The following is an 18,999-nucleotide window of genomic DNA, read 5'->3' as shown; positions in this document are numbered from 1 at the left end:
AAAAAATAAGTTTACAACTTAGAAAACCACTTGGTTTAGCTTCTGAATCTTTATAAATCTATTTATGTCCCATCAAAATATTAAGACAGCTAGTTCTAAGCATACCTTAAATCACAGGAGCTCTAGAAATCCATGAAGTCTCCCCTCTTAAGAGATATTAATGAAACTCTATCTGCCTCTTGCCTCCTTGGGAGGAGGAAAGGGAGATCAAGAGGAAACAGTGACTGTCATAAAGAGCTGGAATAACATTTGAAATGGTAAAGCAGAAGGCAGTAAGCTAGGAGATTTCCAATACAGGAAGGAATAAGTTGGTCATGGTGCAAAACCAAAGGCTGCGTGTTTTTGGATGAAGTCGAAAGCAGTGAGGACAGATGGCAAAGGCCACCTCGAGCAATGCAAGACATGAAAAAGGCTTCAACAGGAAGTCGCCCCCAGAGCAGGGAGGAAAGGGCAGCTTTCAAAGATAAAAGGAAGCGCAGCAGATCTCACCAAGGCAGCAGCTAGTGGCAGAAGTGTCAAAGATTACACTGCTTTCACAGAAATACGTTAAACCAGCACTCACAGAACTGATATAATGAGCACAAGGACCCTGAGGGCTTATTTTTAGTTTGTTTCTGAAAAAGCAGTCAGATGCATGCTGAGATATAGAAACGGCACAGAAGTAGAAATAGATGGCAATAGAAGAACATCATTAGGAGCATCCAGCACAGGGCAAGATGCAGAAGTGCTTTGTAACTTGCAGAATACTTTTTCCTACACCTACATGCAAGGCCTAAGAGTCTTCTCTCACAGCATCTCAGCACATCTGGCTCCCCTGTCACTGGCACCCCACTTGCTCTGCATTCATCTGAACTGAGGCCTGCTCCCCACCACGTGCTCCTGAAATGCTCCAAGAAGTCCCTGCAGCACCTTGTGCCACTTGGAGCTGGAACAGCTCAGAATGCTTCCGCTAATCTCACTCACTGAAGTGACTTTTCTATCAATATTACCTCCAAGCAAAAAATAAACCAGAAAACAACAAAACAACACAACAACAACAGCATCTGTACTTCTAACAGCATCTGACAAACAGTGAATGACTGGGATCCTTCCATTCTCCATTACTGTCTGAAAAACAAACAATACTCGAGATTTTTGCTTCACTTCCACCTCCCTCCCCAGCCCCAAATTGTTGAAATGTCCTTATTCCAAAGCTGCATTGAGAAACACTTGCAGCTATTTTCTGGCATGCCACTGACACTGCAGAATTCCCCAAAGTTTGTATGGAGACCTTCAGAAACTTGAATGCTGCTTTTTCTCATTCATCAGACAAAAAAAAAAAAAAGCTAAAGTATCAACATGACAGTTGCAAAAACAATCTCCTCTACTTTTCTTCACCCCTACAGTAGCCCCCAAAAGATTAAAAGTCAAATAAAACTCAATAACTATAAAACAAAGCATGGCCCTGAGGAGAAACCGAACGTGGTCTTAAACCAATGTGATTGTTCTTTCTTCACTACTGTACTGAAAGCATCTTAGAGATACTGAATAAATACAGCTGTAGGAAACTAATGTTGTAATAAAGTGAAGCTACACTTACCCAAAAATCTGTATTTACAATATTAAAGATGCAACATTGCAGCCCTTATTGTTTTTGCTGGAACATCTGTAACTGCTTAATTTCAAAATAATCTTATTGTCATTTTATCTAATTTTACCAGTATACTGTGAAGCAGCTTGCAGTCAATGTTAGTGACCTCAACAAAATCAATTTAAATTTTTATTTGTTTGGGGCACACTATGGAAGCATTTGCAGCACGCAAGCAGTAAATTAGAGGCCAGAGCATACAAGATCTGCTTTCAAAGCTGAGGGAATTATTGGAAAAGCAAACACAAATAGCAGAAATCAAAAATATGAGCTTAAACTCACATTCTTTGTATTCCCTACTTAGATACGACAACCACAACAGACTTTTCAGCAGTAAAGAGAGATTAAAGGACACTAGCAAAATCAAAATTACATACTTTTTTCTTCAAGGACCACACAAATTTATGTTTACAGAACATATGGACTGGTGTCAGAAGGTGATAGTGGTTCCTCTCCCACCCAAGGGAGCACTTTGCTCCTACTCCTTCCAGTCCCACTCCTGCTGCATGGAGATCTCCACATCATTTGCAAAGAGCAGATCTGTCAACTGCCTCACCAGCACCTCCAGTGTTGCTGGCTCCGGCTTAAAGCAGGCAACCTTAATGCTTCTCTATAGGGGCAGTCCACTACTCATGCACTGCATTCTGTCCACATTCTCACTGTAAGGGTTCCTTTGGTACACACAATCTGGTTATGAAACAATGACATTTAATCAAAGACCAGCTTGCTGTATTCAGCTTCTGCATCAGATAGCTGATTGCTTGTTATTCATAGAGGTCAAAATCAAGCAAGCCATGACATAACCTGAAGGCATGATCTTTCTGTGAGATCACAGACATCACTATCTGGCCATTTCAAGACACTTCGTGCCAAGCCACCCATGAAACAGCAAAAGCAAGCTATGAACTACTGTTAGCTAGCATCCAGGCTCATGCAGAGAAAGGTCCAACCACAGGACTGCCTGCCAGGCATCATTTGCTGTGCTGATCATCTGTCTAGGCATAAAAGTCAAGGACCTCTCCTTAAAATCTTGTTATAAATGCATTCAGCAATACAGATATGTTAACACCAGCTCATTCAGTTCAGTAACAATGCATAATCTGAAACGAGCGTTGAATGAGACTCAAGCACTTTCCTGTTGCAACTTGGATTTTCCTTGAAACCCTGCCATCTGGGGAATGAGCAGACTTGACCCAATTTAAGCCAACAGTTATCTACAAAAAGTCACACATGCTGCGCTGACAAGCCTGCTCCCCTGTTAGCAGTGCTTACTGTCACACAGTCAGTTCTGCTGTAGGAGCACCCAATGTTGTCCATGGTATGCAGAATTAACCCATGGCATTGACTTCAAGGGAAGAGCAGAGACATGTCACTAACCCATGACTGATGAGGGAATCTGGAACTATTGGTAGTTTTATTCTTATACAAAGAAATTTTAAAGATTAACACTTGCTCTTCCTCTAATAAATCAGTTTTCTTCATCAGCCAAACTGGTATATATTCAGGACTTCACCTCCTGTACTATATGAGAGACAAAATTACAAGTCTCTTAATTCCATCTAGTTACAGCTATTATTGTGGTAAACTATTGTTTCAAACTTCCTACTTCATTTGTTTTCTTACAAGAAACACCTGAGTTGACCTACTTTATTATAGCTGCTACTTTAAGCTACACCTTCAGCATGTCACTAGGGTTTCATCAAGATCATACTAAAGCCTGTGCATTTCTGCAGTATCACGCAGCTCACATATTTCCTGAGCAGCAGTCAGCACTGCATTGGGATTGTTAGTTATTTGCTCCCAAATTTATGGTATCATGATGACAGCACTTTGCACTACGTTCAACTACAAAATTCAGCTCCTTGCACAAAGGTGTGGTCGGACCCTTGAGACGCCCTAAACACTTTCATACATATTTAACTCTTTCCAGATGCAGAAATATCTGTGTTAATTGTAATAAATATCACCAGTTGATCAAAACATAAGCTAAATGACTTTGTTTTACATTCTCAGAGCACACTTTATGTGTGATAGCTCTCTGGTTTCCCTTCTGTCCTCATGAAAAAGGTAGATGATGATCACAAGCAGTCTGGTTCTAAAAATTCAGCTTTCTGAATCTCTGAGGGCCAGCACTTCTCTGTGTGCCCACAAGCTACAGTCCAGAACCGCCTCCCACATCACAGGGCTTGGGAGGGAAAGCCCTGCCTTTGCTCCTGCCTCTCCCTCATGCTGCCTGTGCAGCAGGCTGGAGTTCTCCATACTTGGGAAGATGCAGTGGCAGGACTCGCTTTCAGCCAGGTCAGCAAGCTGAGCCAGTGCTCTGAACAGATGCCAGCAGCCTGAGCTCACGTGATGGAGCAGAGTCTCTGGCTGCTGTTTAACATCCAGCTGATAACATCTCACTGCTCACTGCTGCCAAAAGGCGAGGTCTCACTTTCTTTCCCCCACCTCAACTCCTCCCTGCTCTGCTCAGAGCCACGGTCCCACCCCTTCCCATGCTTCAAGCTCTGGCACTCACTCCATCTCTCCATGAGCTGATTTCACTTACACACGTATCAGAGCCCTTCCAGCTTGTCTGTTTTTCTCCCTGTCTAAAGAGATGATTCAGCTCACTGAGTGCCTTGGGTGAGCGCTAGCACCAAGACGGAAAGATCACAAATGTGAAGTCAAGGAGGGAAGCCTCTCCCTTCTGGGGAACTATTATGTCACTTCCACATCCCCAAATCATTCCTCTAGATTGACATAAGGCCAGAGCCCCATCACATGACAGAGAAAGGAGCAGAGAAGAGTTAAAAAAACCCCACAACTAGCTGTTTCAGCAAACCTACAAGTGCTATTACAGCTACAGATTAATGAAGTCCTGACCTAGGATAGAAGTGACAAACCCATCAATTTGCATGCAAATCACACGCACAGCAGTACCAGAAGTTATGCTGCCAGCATCTAAGATCAATTAATGAAGCTATGAAAACAACAATAAAAATGTTTCTGGTGACATGTCCTTCTGTGTTCAGGTGTAGGCAGAGAACTGCAAAGCTGGACATTGTGGAAGCAGCTGCTTTCAACTGCTTTCTGAAGAAGAAACTAGTAATCGAGCATTGGAGGGACTAGCAGGAGAAAAGTGAGGGCATCTCTTTTAAAGGAGAAACTGATAAGTTACAGGCTGCATAGTAACATTAAGAGAGAGGGGAGATCAAAAAGTTATTTCTAGGAATGATCTCCAGGATTACTATTTACATTTGCAGGTATCCTCTGAAAATGTAAGTTGACAGATGATGTTATTTTCCTCCCAGAGTATTTAGAAATGTGTCCTTCAGCTGTTATGGTTTTCAGAACAGCTTAGTTTTACCTACACAGTTTAATGCACAGCTGTTGCCATGAGAAATGCCTCATGCTCCAGGACATGCAAGGTTAAATCCAGGAATTCTGATGGGGGTACGATGGTAACTGAAGCGGGAACATATTTCACTTCTGTCTCAGGGACAGGGGCTACATAGCTCTGTGCATGTGTGAGCACATGAAGTTACTTCCAATGAGTCTGTGCAAAGCCCCTGTTAAAGATTCTTTCACAACAGAACATCCTATGTTGGAAGGGACCTACAAGGATCAGAGTCCAGTTCCTGAAAAAGTATCTTCCAGCGAGTCTTTGTTTTGTAATGATCTTTCAATACTCAAGTTCTGGATAGAGAGGTTGTGACAATCAACAGAGGGTATTTAACAGGAACTTTTTTTTTTTTTTAAACTGAATGGCTTCAAGTGCTCTTCCAGAAAATCTTTCAACAATTGTGTACTAAACCACAACATGAACATTGTTTCACATCAAATGTTTTCATGCTCAGGCCACTGGCTCCTGATACAAGCAATCTTTTGTTTAGTGAAGAGTAATATTTATGTAGACACTCACAGACAGACTCAAGTCAGGTAAACAAAACTGAGAATCTTAAGTTGTTCTCTCCTTGTTAATCTTCTAAAATAGGGAAATCTCAGTAGCTTTCAGTTTACTTTCAGGTAAAGAAAATCAATCGTGTGCTATCAAAGCTGGAAGAGTCATCTCACTGTCTCATGAGAAAACAACTTATTTCAGAAATTGAACTACAGAAGTTTGACACCTGCTCCTTTCCTGCAGGTTTAGGACAATTTCAGTTCAAACCATCAATTTGATTTATGAAAACCAAAAGAGTAAATAAATAAAACCCATTTAAGTTCTTCCTTTAAATCAAATAAAATCTTTTAAGCTCTCCTGCAACTAGAAGTGAGGTTGAAATCTACTGATTCCAAAATTTTAAGGCACTCAAATAAGAAAACACTGTATTGCTACACTTCCAGCTTCCAAAGCTTTAAGTCAGTTATGCAGAAGACAAGTGTTCAAATGGAAAGAGACAAATGGCTACTCATTCATATGTAACACAACAGCCAGCAGTAACGGCAGTGCTGGAATGTGCTCTGCTTGGCACAGTGCACAGTGGTGAGTAACAGATAGGAAGAATGACACACATCCATGCCTGAGCCATGACAAAGCTCTCAACCTCTGTATGTGAATAGATTTGGTCTAACATCACCCGTGAGTCAGACAGATCTGCTGCATGTGGAATGCCATCATAGTTCAAAAATTCTTCAAGCACAGATCCTGAGTACAGTTGTTTCTTGCATTACAGTTAGCTAACACGTTATCATTTTTTTCCCTTTTGTTTCTTGTTCCCACTCTATGATTGTGAGAAAAATAATGAATCTTCCATGAGAGCTAGCAGTACCTAGTAACAAATTAATTACCTGTCTTTGGTGGTCCAGATCTGCTTTATTACCAACTAGAATCATAGGAAACTCATCACGATCTTTCACTCTAAGAATCTGTCGTTGAAACTTATAGATTTCTTCAAAACTGAAAAAGAAAAATAGAGCATCAGTGTACTAATTCATAGATTCTCAGGTTCCGCACAAGTTCAGGAATGATGAATCACCTATTGGGACTTGCCCTGCCATGCCACACAAGCACAGACAGCTGCACACGCTCCATCAAAGAGTCCACTGTCACAGCATGACCAGAGAATTATGTAGTACTGACTCAAGCTTGCAGTGGAGAGGACCTGACTTCGTCTAGGCCATGGGTTAAGCAAAACACTGTTTCATTTTAGAGGGACCAGGACGCCAACCAGTTGAAGAGAATCAGGCCAAGAACAGTTCATTCCATAAATGCTGATTTTTGAGTTTAACTCTAGCTAGAGTATTCAAAATGCAGCCTAGAGACAGCGGTGATCAATATTTCAGCTAGCAACCCCCAGAGCTATAACCAGGAATGTGGTAGGGAGATGGGGAGGGAAGGAAAAAAATATATCTTGAAGAGAAAAACAGGAGGGCTAAATGAGCAGAAAGCTTCAAAATCACCAACTACATCTTATTGGGTAGTGTTGCTGTTTAGACAGTCAGAAGTATTCCAGTAATGCAATATATTAGAGCAGCTAATTCTGGCCTAAACATTGACTTTTGGAGAGAAAAAAAAATAAACCACACCATTTTCAGTAAAAACAGTTAAAGCTTCATCACTGCATACAGAGCTTCAGCACTGATGCTGGTAAGCAATCAAGTTTACTTTGACTCAGAGACATCCCAAGCACTATAATTAACTCCAGGTATATTGTCTGAAGCCATTTACAATTGCATTTCATTAGAAAATGCACATAGGCAGACATGACAATAAGAACACCTCAGCCTTCTAAAGCAATAATCAGAGGAAACAAAGAAAGAATGCCACTTGGTCCTCCATTGTTAATTCTCCACTTAGATGTCTGTAGCAGTTGGAGGAAAAGGTGAAAGTTACTGACTAATTCACACAGATCTCATGGTTCAGAATGCCTCAGCCACACTAGACACACTTCTAGAAGATGCTTCACCGACAGGTAAGGCAAGTCTTGAGTGAAATGGATAGCAGAAAAACAACAAGAACTCTGCTCCTCATTAGTCTCTTAAGGATTTTAGAGGGGGAAGTGATATGCAGGTTTAATATGACAAGATCTGCTTAAGATCAAGGCACATCCTTAGCCAAAAGAGCAAACAACAACTTAAGATTTCCAGACAAGCCAAGGAATTCACATGGTGATTTTAGAAGTGCACAATCCCCTGAAACAAAAATATTTACGTTAATACAAGTGTTCAGACTGTCTTAAAACCAGACACAGATCTCTGACAGAAGCATAAAGTTTCTAATGACAGTACATCAAGATGAATCTGTATTTTTATATGCACCTTCATAAGTGAATGGTACACATCCAATTGAAGTGTGTATACTCCACAAACAGCTTATTTTAATCCTCATTACTGAGAGATAATTTAATAAAATCAGAAGTCTGTAGGGTCCATACTGAATCTGTAAGGAAAATAATACTGCAAAGAATTTTTTTCCCTCGTTGTATTAGTCTTTCTGTTTTCCTCAAAGCAAATGTGATAGCTCTCTGCCCACTTCTCCTTTACCTCCATGTATCTACCTAGCTCCATGGATGATGATCATAGTGAGAACAGTGACTACTTATACACAGCAGTTTCCTGCTCTTACAATGATCAGAAGCTACCTGACCAAGCTCTCAGCTGAAAGAAAATCTTGTATTTCAATTCAGCTCCGTAGTCATGCAGGTTCCAGTCAATTCATGGAAGTAGGCAGTGAGCATCTGCCCGCAGAAGAGCAGAGACAGCCTGAGCTGGATGTCCCTGCCCAGAAATCCACAGAACCAGGTGCTGGATGCTGATGAGCACATGGCAAGGGGATATTTCCTAAGGACTGGGACATGATAGCATATTTCCCTTACTTGAAGTCTGTCACCTGCAAGGAACTAGTACACTAGGCTGTAATGCAGCATTTGAACAGAGTTGACTCTGTTTATGCTCAAGTCAGCTACTCTAAGGGACAGACCCTTACAGTTCATTGATTGCTTCGAAGGGTTTTCAGTGCTGAAAGCACGTTACACTGCAGAACATCAGAGGTTTGTCTGTTTATTTTTCCCCAATGAAGGATGAGCAGCAATTTAAGATTAGTCACAGATATAAAGATGGATTTTTTAAAATCAAATTAACTTGACTGACATCAGACTTACCTTCCTCTATCAGTGACTGAGAAAACGAGCAGAAAACCCTCCCCTGTCCTCATGTACTGTTCACGCATGGCTCCAAATTCTTCTTGTCCCGCTGTATCCAGAACTGAACATAAGCAAAACATTAATTACTACAGTTCAAGTTCAAAGAATATAAACCCAAAATAAAAATTCTCCTTGATAGGATACTACAAGAGACTCTTGTGAACAGCCAAGCAGAAATCTCTTTTACAGAGATGCTACGTGGATTTTTGCTAATATTCACAACACATCCTGGGACTGATTGAACAATTCAAGACCAATCAAACTAAAAGACAGTTCAATAAACATCCACTAATTTGGGTCCAGCTGATGGAGCTGTAAAACACATAGAGATGGGGGGTGGTGTTGGGAGGGGTGCTGTTTTGTCCTTGAAGAAATCACTGACAAGGAAGAACTGAAACTTTTAGAACAAAACAAATAGATGGCACGGGGGAGAGATAGCACGTGACAGCCAAATGAAGCAGTTTTTATTCTACTTACTGTCCAAGCGCGCAGCTCTTTCATCTATCACACACTGTTTGGTGTAGGAGTCTTCAATTGTAGGGTCATAATCCGTAACAAAATAGGACTGAGGGGAGGAAAAAAACGTGTAAGAAACATAAGCAGGACACTAAGGTTTTAAAGCTCCAAAGCTTAGTGAAGGAGAGAGGTTAATATGTGCACACAATAGTTTGTACTCAAAAATATAACCTTTCTTTTCCTCATAAATGCTCATAAATCATAGAAATTACTAGCAGGTTACTGAATTTGCTGGATTACTACAGGAATTCTGGCTTCTGGTAATAATGCCTTGCATTTCCCAGCAGGAATTCCTAGAAGCCAGAAGTCTCTCGGGGCTCTTTGAGCCAGGAACTGCTGCGTCTCTCTGAACGTGTGACAGGGTTCAGACATTTCTGGCACCTCTTGTACATTTCCAGGATTTTGCTTCTCCACTCTCTAAGTAACTTCTAGGAAGCACTAGGATTTTCCCAGCAATTTCTCAAATTCTTTACTGGTTTTGTAACTATTTCTACCATGCAGAACAAGTGGCTCAGCACCACCAAATTCCTCCCCCTCGATGCTGCCACTGGTGATGAGCACTGTCCTGACTGCTCAGACACCTGGATGAGTATTACAGCAACTGGAGGAGCACAACCTACATATGTTTCTCAGTTTTGTAAGCCCAGAGGGAAACTGGATAGCTTTAAAGCCACACATTGGTTACCATGAATTAGGGAAAAAAAGGCTGTCCTTGCATTAATAGGGTATCACAAAAGATAAGGTATATGGCCTTGTTTATTTTAACACCAGAAATTCACAGGACCACCTTCCCCATCACATACATTTAACGATACCAACAAGACACCACCACTCATTATCCATGCCCTAAACGTACTAAAGTTAACAGATGACACAGTAGGAAAATAGGAAGAAAAAGACCCAACTAAAATAACTGAACTTACAGCACCAGCCCACTGACCTTCTCCAGACACATCTGTCAGTACAGAACATGGTTAAATACCTCCTGTAACACTGAGCTGCTGCTCACCTGCTGTGATGCATGTTCCCAGCTGTGTATATTCTATGCACATACACTGCAGCCTGGCCATCTTGCACTTGGCTACAGGAAAGGTGAATACATGTTGCTGCAGAGCAGTTCATTTAGCTCTGACACCACACTGAAAACCGTTGACCCCCCAGATCAGAGACATGAAACAGCTTCACATATCTCCTTCTCATTTGATCAGGCATATCAGGCATTAGTAACCTGTCCTTCACTTCTGCATCTTTTCCCTTCTCCTCCTTTCCAACTTCTTTCTTTTTTAAAATAAGCAAACCATGAAGTGCAAGTGTCAGACTAACCACACATACATGGAACTCTATTCCTCCCTCAGATGAGGGATAAACTGTCTGAATCCAACATCAGCCTCATTTTGAATTCAGACTGAGCACACGTCAGAGCTCCCCCATTTAGCAAGTCTCATATGGGTAATTTCTTCCCTCCCTTAGAGATACGCTGCTAAGTCTGCTGTCACAGCCACTTTAGGAGAGTCTGGCAAAGCAATTAGTGCTGTGGTTTACCTGCAGGCAGAGAACAAAGCTAACGTGCCTGAAATAGCTCCTGGTTTTGAAGGAGTCTTCCTGAATTGCACTGGGACTAGTTGCTGCAGGGAGCATTATCCACAGCTCACAGCCTTATTCAGTCAGGACTGATTTACAAACGTCAGATGTAGCAGGTAGAGCATGCATCAACCTGAGCAGAAATGGACCTTACTGTTGCCACTCGGCCAGTGTTTGAAGAGCTGAGATGATGCAGTAAAGCCTGAAGTACTCCAAGAGGTGGCACCCTTACCTCTGAAGGCTGTCCTGCCAGCAAAACGGCACCCATACATCCAGAGGGCCCAAGATTGGAGTGCTTTTGTAGAGATAGTCAAAGAGCTTGCTACAGAATTGTTTAAAGGACTAACAGCTGCACCAACAGATGTAAACCACTGCCAGCTTACAGGTTCCATGCCCATGCTGAGTCCAGGAAGATTTGCTCAGTGATGCTGTGCTATGCCAGGCTCACCTACTGCATGAAAGCTGTACATCTAAGCCCTCATATTCCACAAGTCTCTTTACTAGACCACTGAATGGCAGAGCTAGAGCAAACACCTTGGATGCTGGCTGGTACAAATCATGCAGGATCACTCTCTTGTGGTACTGCAATTGGTCACCCCCTACAGGGACATGCTTGCTGTATCTCCCTTCCCAAAAGCAATAGTTCTCCCACGGTGAATTTGAGAGGCTGAGCCTCATTCAACCAGCTCTGCTGCAGTTGGCCGCTGGCTGCAGTACATAACTAGAAGAAACTTTTGTGAAGATAATAAGCAAATATGGTCTTCTGTTACACCATTCCTTTCATCACTAATGAAATCAAGGCTCCTTCCACCCACTTCCTAGAAGGGAAATGAGAAGCCAAACCCAGCAGTTTCATCAACCATACAGTTTACCCAAAATATCATGCAACAAGTTTTCTAGATTTCCTCTTTCTAAGACTGCTGAGGCAATCCTGTTCCAAGATGAGAAAACCTACCAAAGATGCAAGGCCTTACGGGAAGAGGAAAAAAAAGTAAAAAGGAGAGAGTATTCCCTGTAACAGCTACAGGCTGGATGTTAGGAAATACTTCTCCAAGAGTGGTCAGGTACCCAAGAAGGTGGTGGAACTGCTGTCCCTGGAGGTGTACAAGAAACATTTAGATGTAGTTCTGAAGGACATGGTTTAATGGGAAATATTGGCGATAGGCGGATGGATGATCTTAGCGGTATTTTCCAACCTTGGTGACACCATAATCCCTTGTGACTGGGGAACTCACCCCCTCCTATAAACACACACTATCACCATCCTAAAATGTGTTTGAAACACGGAATTGTAGTTTGGAAGGGACCTTTGGAGATCATCAAGTTCAAGTCCTTGCTAAAGCAGGTTTCCTACAGCATGTTGCACAGGAGAAGATCCTTCCCTGCAGAGCTGCTCTCTAGCAGGTCAGCCCCTAACTTGTACTGATGCATGTGGTTATTCCTCCCCCAGTGTGGGACTTGCTGAACCTCATCAGGTTGCTCTCTGCCCATCTCTCCAGCCTGTCCAGGTCTCAGCACACACCAGCATAGCCACTGTACCATCAGCAAACCTGCTGAAGGTGATCTTTATCATTTCCACCCGCTGATGAAGATGTTGAACAAGGCCGGACCTAGCACCAGCCCCTGGGGAACACCAGTAATTACAGGCCTCCAACTGGACTCTACGCTCCTGATTACAGCCCTGTGATTTCCTGACCTTCCCAGGAGTTTCTTCTTGTAGCACTCCGGAACATTACCACACTGACTGTAACTGTACGTTCCAGAAGTTGTTTTCCACATAAAGATAAGAGTAACTCCTACATCATTGCTTCAATCACCCAAGTTTTCTGGCAAGGAGAATGTGTGAAAATCTGCCTTCAATTTATTATCTCCCCTCGCCCATTTTGCTGCCTTTAGTATACAAAGGGGAACTCCTCCATTAGCTGGATTCACTCAGTCCCAAAACTCCCTCTCCATAAATTAATAATAACGATCAGCAAAGAAAAAACATTTTACGTGTAAAGATGCAGGTCCACTGTCAAGTTACATACTTTTTATGGGGCTTTTTTAATTAGTCCTCGTTGGGTCATCAGTAGCCTGCAAGCTACAAAGTCACTGAATCCTATTCCCCGGCACTACGAGGTAAGCTGCAAGACGTAGGAAGGGCAAAGCACACTGCTGTGACTAAGCTGAAGGAGCGGTACATGCCAAAATACATATTCATCCTCCCTGTCCATAATCTCCATTGTATTTACTAAATATACGCTTAACATTTCTAAAGAGCCACTAGTTGCTTATTTAAATTTTTTCCACATGTTTAAATGTTTAGTTTCAATCCAGTGAAAGCAAGGAAATAGAAGGGTTTCCACCCTCCAGCTGAAGTTACAGACAAACTCTGGATTTAAATAACATCCACAATTTCAGCATTGCGCATAGCCCAAGAATCCTTCCCAGCTGTAATTCCTAAGTCAGGACTGAAAACAAACACGTTGATGCAAGACCTGAGTTTAGGACACACATACTCGGCCAGTCCATAGGAAAGCAGGTGGCCATGATACAGAAGGACAGGTGTGTCCTCTAACTATCCCAGACTCTTACATTGCAAGTTACTTTCTTTCATTTCTAGGAACAGTTAAGAGCAACTGTGCCTTTCTTCAGGAAAATTAACAGTTGACATACAGTCAGTGCTTCAAAGCCATCAGGGATGCTTCCTTCCATCTACAGCACTTCCCACTGTCGTAATGCATCCTGCCAGCACTGTTATGACTACCCAGGGAAACAGAGGCAATTTGTAACTGCAATTACCGCAATTATCAAGTGATGTGAAACACTTGATAATTTTGACAATGAAAACTGAGAGGCAACAACAGAAGAAGGATAAACTGAAGTGACAGTGAAAGAGAGGGCATGAGCCATGCACAAAGCAACCCCTTTGCAGGGGAACTACCGCAGCCGGAGCACCAGCTATGACACTTGCTGTCCCCCACCTGGGTATTCAGCACAAAAAAACAACCAAGGCTGCTTTTATCAAATTGAGAGGTTTTTATCTGTTCCTGAAGAATGAGCATCACATGTACATAAAACAGTGATAATTGTGATTGAAGTCATGCTTGCTCAATTCTCAGAGAACACGAAGTTCTCACATCACCCATGAAGGTCTAAGAGCATTCCCGCTATACCACTTCTACCATGCACTCCACAGACCACAGAGGTACAAGTCTTAAATCCTGAATAAGATTCTATAGGATTCAAAATAAACACCTGGCATAGTTAAGTATAACTCAAATACCACCCTCCAGTATACATAAGGATCTCTCATACATTGTCAAGAGATTGTGCTTCGCTTGGAAACACTGAAGTAAGAATCAATCCTATTTCCCAGCCATACATTCTTAAGCCTCTCCTTTCTCCATTCCACATACAGGGATCACTGAACAAGTACATAAGAAAAAGATATGCCTGTTCTCAGCACACAGACATATTTATTGTACATAACCACATAATACAGTTTTGCAGTAGTCCCTACCCAAAGTACCTAAAAACAAAGCCAAATTCGCTTCTCCCACAGGTGTTGGGAAGCAGAGGCTGGGGGAGCAAGGGGACACAGGGGGAAGCGCCTACATTTTGAAGATAAGTGCATACATCTGAATCCTATCTAACCACCTTTTGTTTCTGCATTTAAGCGACTTGAACTTCCCATCCACAAACACACTCACTTCTGCTCCCATTTTTGCCCTGGGGCAACTAACAGGATGGCCTGGGCTCAGCAGAAGCTGGAGAGCTTCTGACTCCTAAAAAGATAATTACAGGACTCTGGAGAAACAAAAAAAGAAAAACAAAAAAACCACCAACAACAAAAAAAACCCCATACCATGAGGATCCAAGAAGAAGTGGCAGATCCTCTCAGAGAAAAGGCATCTGACACACAACCAAGGCAGTCTGACAACTGTGAGTGCATGCTCCTATCACAAAAGCTCACAGAATAAATATGGCAAACGCTTTATTGAAAAAAGATGGCACGCCTTCTTGCTAACTTCCTGCCAGGCTTAAATAAACTGTCAAGAGAACTCTTGTGAAGTGTTAATGCAGCCTCAGCACTTGACTTATGGACAGAACGGAGAGCGGTTACATGCACGTAACATCAACGCCGAGGAAAGGGCTTTTAATTCATATATTGTGCTGCAGAATGGAGCAGCCTTTGGCTCAGTTAAAAGCTGGATATGAACATCTTTAAAAAAGCTTCAAAAACGTCTATTTTTTTAAACAGGCTTCAGATTTAAATTCAATCCAAGTCTGTGTGTGCTTACATTTCTCCCATTGCTAGCTGACAGCTCCCCACGCCGCACATAGCTCAGCAGTGGTAGCTATGTGCTCTGCAAGCGCTTTGCCTCTGGTTTACAGCCCTCCTACCAAGTGCCAAGTGCCCTCCCGGACATGCTGTATGCTAGATGAACCTTAAACTCTGGCTGCTTATGGCAATGCAGTCCTCAGTGCTCAGGATCAGAGAAAAATTCACGTTCCCTGTCTTTTAAGACTCCTTTATACGGCCTTGAATTAATGCCCTTTAATGGCAGCGAGCGCCAGCAGTGTTCTTTGAAGGAGGCTATGCAACTTCGAGTCTAAACATGTCTGATTATAAAACATGCTCTATCCTGCAAGCACAGATGAGTCTTGATTTCTTTTTTGCTTCACAACAGATATATGCAAGAGCCATTTGCAATTCAAGGAACATTCAAGTATTCTGTGCTTCCTATCTTCTCATCTCTAAGATTTTATTAGGCCTAGTGCAAACCTGCTTTTTAGGAACATCTGAGTTTCCACCTCAAGAAGCTCACACCTTCTTACACTTAAAATCTGGCTTCAGAAAAGGTGGATAACCAAATAATGGGACTACAGCTGTAGATGGAAAAAAGAAAAGTCTCTTAGTAAAGTCCCCCCGACGACAGGGGGCTGGAGCTTACTTGGATCACATATAACATCATTAAAACACCTCCAACCGTGTGACAAGAGGTTCTGATTTATAAATTTAAGTACCGTGATGGGGTAAGGTTTAGAATCAATTAATATAGCTCATCACTTCAGTAACTGAGACCTAATTAAAACAGTCAGCAAGAGACTTCAGATTAGAGGCTACAAAGCTGTGTTCAGGGCATTCACAGTCTTAAGAAGCCACTTTACAGCTCCTTGAAGGATGCACAGGAAGTGTTCAAGTATAGATTGAAAACTTTGACTCCATGGCAAAAATAACACTGGTAGAGGTTCAAATCAAAACTGTTTAAATCCATTCAAGTTGCAACTAGATTTCTCAAATTGCCTGGCCTCAGCTAGGGACACATGGACCCACAGTATTACTTTAGTGCATGCCTTCTAGCCCAAATAAGCGAGTAAAACCTGTCAAATGGGCTGAACCAAAAGAATGAAAGCTTCCAGCAGTATTCACTACATGCCATTTGATTCATTAATAAAAGAAAAATGGCAAAGAAACATTAGCATGCATGTAATTAAAAGCGAAGATGATTTTCAGAGCCCATAACACACCTCACTTACACTATGAGGTCACTACAATCAGAGATAGCAGTGCATTAGGTTCCATCCCATTTTTTTTCCTGTTACCACAGTAAGCCTCATGGAATTCCTGAACACCAGCTTGGACAACAGCCAACGTGAAAACGTTCGGCTTCATTAGCAAGGCACAGAGTACTTTCTTTTTCAGAATTTAGTGGCTGATCGTTTGAGGCTAATTATTTAGGAAGAGCTATAAAATAGTGCTTAAATCTACTAAGAACTATTGTGTCAGACAAGCACGATTCTCATACATTATTTGGGCAAATAAAGCTATTTAACTCCAACCTTTTGGCCTGAGACTAGACTGCCTAGACTCATTTCATAGACTACAGACAATTACTGTAATCTTTAAGTTTTGAAAGTGTCATAATCAGAATTGCCAAGAACACTGAAGTGACAGATGTGTTATATTTAGCCATCCATTTTCATTAGCAAGATCAACAATTACCAGTTTTCCTCCCAAATCCTCATTCAGCTAAAACACACAAAGCAGTTAACTTTGAGTTCTGAAATTCTCAAATGCCAACGACAGACGTGGTTGTATACCTATGAAGTCATCGACTTCTTGGAAGTGTGTTAATCCTTCAGGTGGGCCAACATCCAAAACTGAATGTTGTACATTTTACCACTGTAGTACGTGTAGCAAAAAATCAGTTCAGATGAATACATCCTAGACAGCTTTCCCTTAGAAATGGGTATCTGAATAGCTGGCAGGTGGCAAGCTGGTAGACAAAAAGTCCATACTGAAAAGCTACCATAGTGATAACGTACTAAATGCACACTTCTAACAAGGCACTTTAAGCTTCCTTCACACCACAGCAGACATGGCTTGAAAGCTGCACCAGATGAGACAGAACACCTCAACACATACGAACCCCACACTACAGCACTGCCAACGTCCCCAGAACTGCCATTCCAGCACATCCGTATCAGTCATCGCTCCTCAGTCTCAGATGAATATGTGCTTTTTCTTTTTTTTGCCTCCTCAAAGAGATTCCCTGAAGTTCATGCCTAAGTAAAGCTTCAGAAAGAAGGAAGATTTATCCCGGTCAACAAATATTATCTGGCAGGCTCTCCAGGTGAGCAGGAATGAGAAGAGAGCACAGCACCTACATGCCGATCAATCCCAAGTCCAGAAATAAGCTCCGTAACTTTAACATCCTCTCCTCATCAGATGTTTTTTCAAGGGACTGATGCTACGGTGCTGTTTTTTAAACCTAAATGGAAGAACTAGAAGCATTTATACCCTTGGCTTGTGATTTAGAGCCAAACACCACCACTTAAGAGCATTTTCTGCTGTCCCTAAGGCAAGGTGTCAGGTTAACCTGCCCAATTGTGAAAAGGAGGGGACTTGGCATGGTAGAAGAGGAGCAAAAAGCCTTTTAGCAGCAGCAACAGCATGATTCTGGCTCCCAGCACACAAGTGACCCTTTGTTTGCTTTGTCAACCTGGACACAGCACTCGAGTGATCGATTTCTGACAGAGGGGAAAAGACTGAGCTTGACTATTGTCAGCCAAACACAGCAAAGCAAAGTGATAGCCACTGAACGTGCAACTCTGTACGATGGAGAAATTCTACCTCAGGCTTGGTAGAGAGGTATCTGGCATGCAATTCAGAAAGATTAACCTGAAATCACAATGAGGCACAACAGCCTGTGGAAAAGCACAGGTCCATTAAACAGAGGCAATTCCCACAGATGTCGACACTGCTGCTTCACAAGAAGTGGCTCCAACTAACACCAGGTTTCCATAAAACAAAAGACTGTAAAACTAATACACAGCATTAAAGGAACTCACAGCTTGGACTCCTGCAACTGCGACAAAACTTCAGCTGGACAAATGGCTTTGAAAAATAGCAAGCACTTTCCAGACATCAGTGCAGTGCAGTGCTTTTCTTTCCAGCCTCACCAGTGCTTGCACTGAAGTTAAATCTCTTAATGTCCCTGGAATAAATCTTTGCAGCCATTACGGGACTTTTTCCTCTTACTACCATCAGTAGCAGACTTCTGGATCAAAGGCAACTCCTTCACATCTGGCAGTGCCATTCAGACTGCTTTTCTCATTAGTGCTAGGCTGCAGGACAGAGTGCACGGGCTGCCTGTGAAAGGAAATGCAGCATTTCGTTTCTCATCTTTCAGAGTGCATACACTGAAGCTTTTATGTTGCAAACAGTTCAAGTACCCAGAAGGAACGCAAGAGATAACGTGGGAAGTTTTATCCTCAATGCTTAGAAGTAAAAAATAAAAATACAGACGATAGTTGTGAAGTATGGGAAGTTGCTGTTCCGGGTTTGGTGCCAGTCCCACGGGCCCAGCTGAGCACAGCCTCCTGCAATAGCTCCAGCCCCTGCATTTCATTTCTTTTGATGCCTGTGCACTCACACGTGTTACATTTAGGTCCATTCCGCAGTGACACAAGCTTGCCTGGAATCTGTGAATTCACTTTTAACTAGCAAATGTGCAGAGTGACATTTTTAGCTTCCATGCAAGCGTTTTCTGTGCTTTCCCATGGAAGGCACTCACTGCCCACCTGCCCCTGGCTGGGCCACAGCCCCCACCAAACACTACCACTCAGACAGGGAAAGTACAATGTGAACAGCATTGCTTA

General features: G+C 42.3%; 1 protein-coding gene across 3 annotated transcripts in view; it reads right to left on the bottom strand.

Annotated features, from left to right (window-relative positions):
- Nucleotides 1–18,999, bottom strand: part of RRAS2 (RAS related 2) — a 34,141-nt gene that overhangs the window by 1,430 nt on the left and 13,712 nt on the right. For all 3 annotated transcript variants that reach the window (XM_065755282.1, XM_065755283.1, XM_065755284.1), the window contains exons 2-4: nucleotides 9,229–9,316; nucleotides 8,710–8,812; nucleotides 6,398–6,506 (exon numbers count right to left, since the gene is read on the bottom strand). In XM_065755282.1, the coding sequence (XP_065611354.1) occupies nucleotides 6,398–6,506; nucleotides 8,710–8,812; nucleotides 9,229–9,316 (300 nt within the window). The remainder of the gene's footprint in view (nucleotides 1–6,397; nucleotides 6,507–8,709; nucleotides 8,813–9,228; nucleotides 9,317–18,999) is intronic.

The sequence above is a fragment of the Cyrtonyx montezumae genome, unplaced genomic scaffold, assembly GCF_038088225.1.
Source record: "Cyrtonyx montezumae isolate F1298 unplaced genomic scaffold, pur_monq_1.0 scaffold_10, whole genome shotgun sequence".
Taxonomy (NCBI): domain Eukaryota; kingdom Metazoa; phylum Chordata; class Aves; order Galliformes; family Odontophoridae; genus Cyrtonyx; species Cyrtonyx montezumae.
The sequence above is the reverse complement of the archived record's forward strand: the minus strand, read 5'-3'. Positions and strand labels throughout refer to the sequence as shown.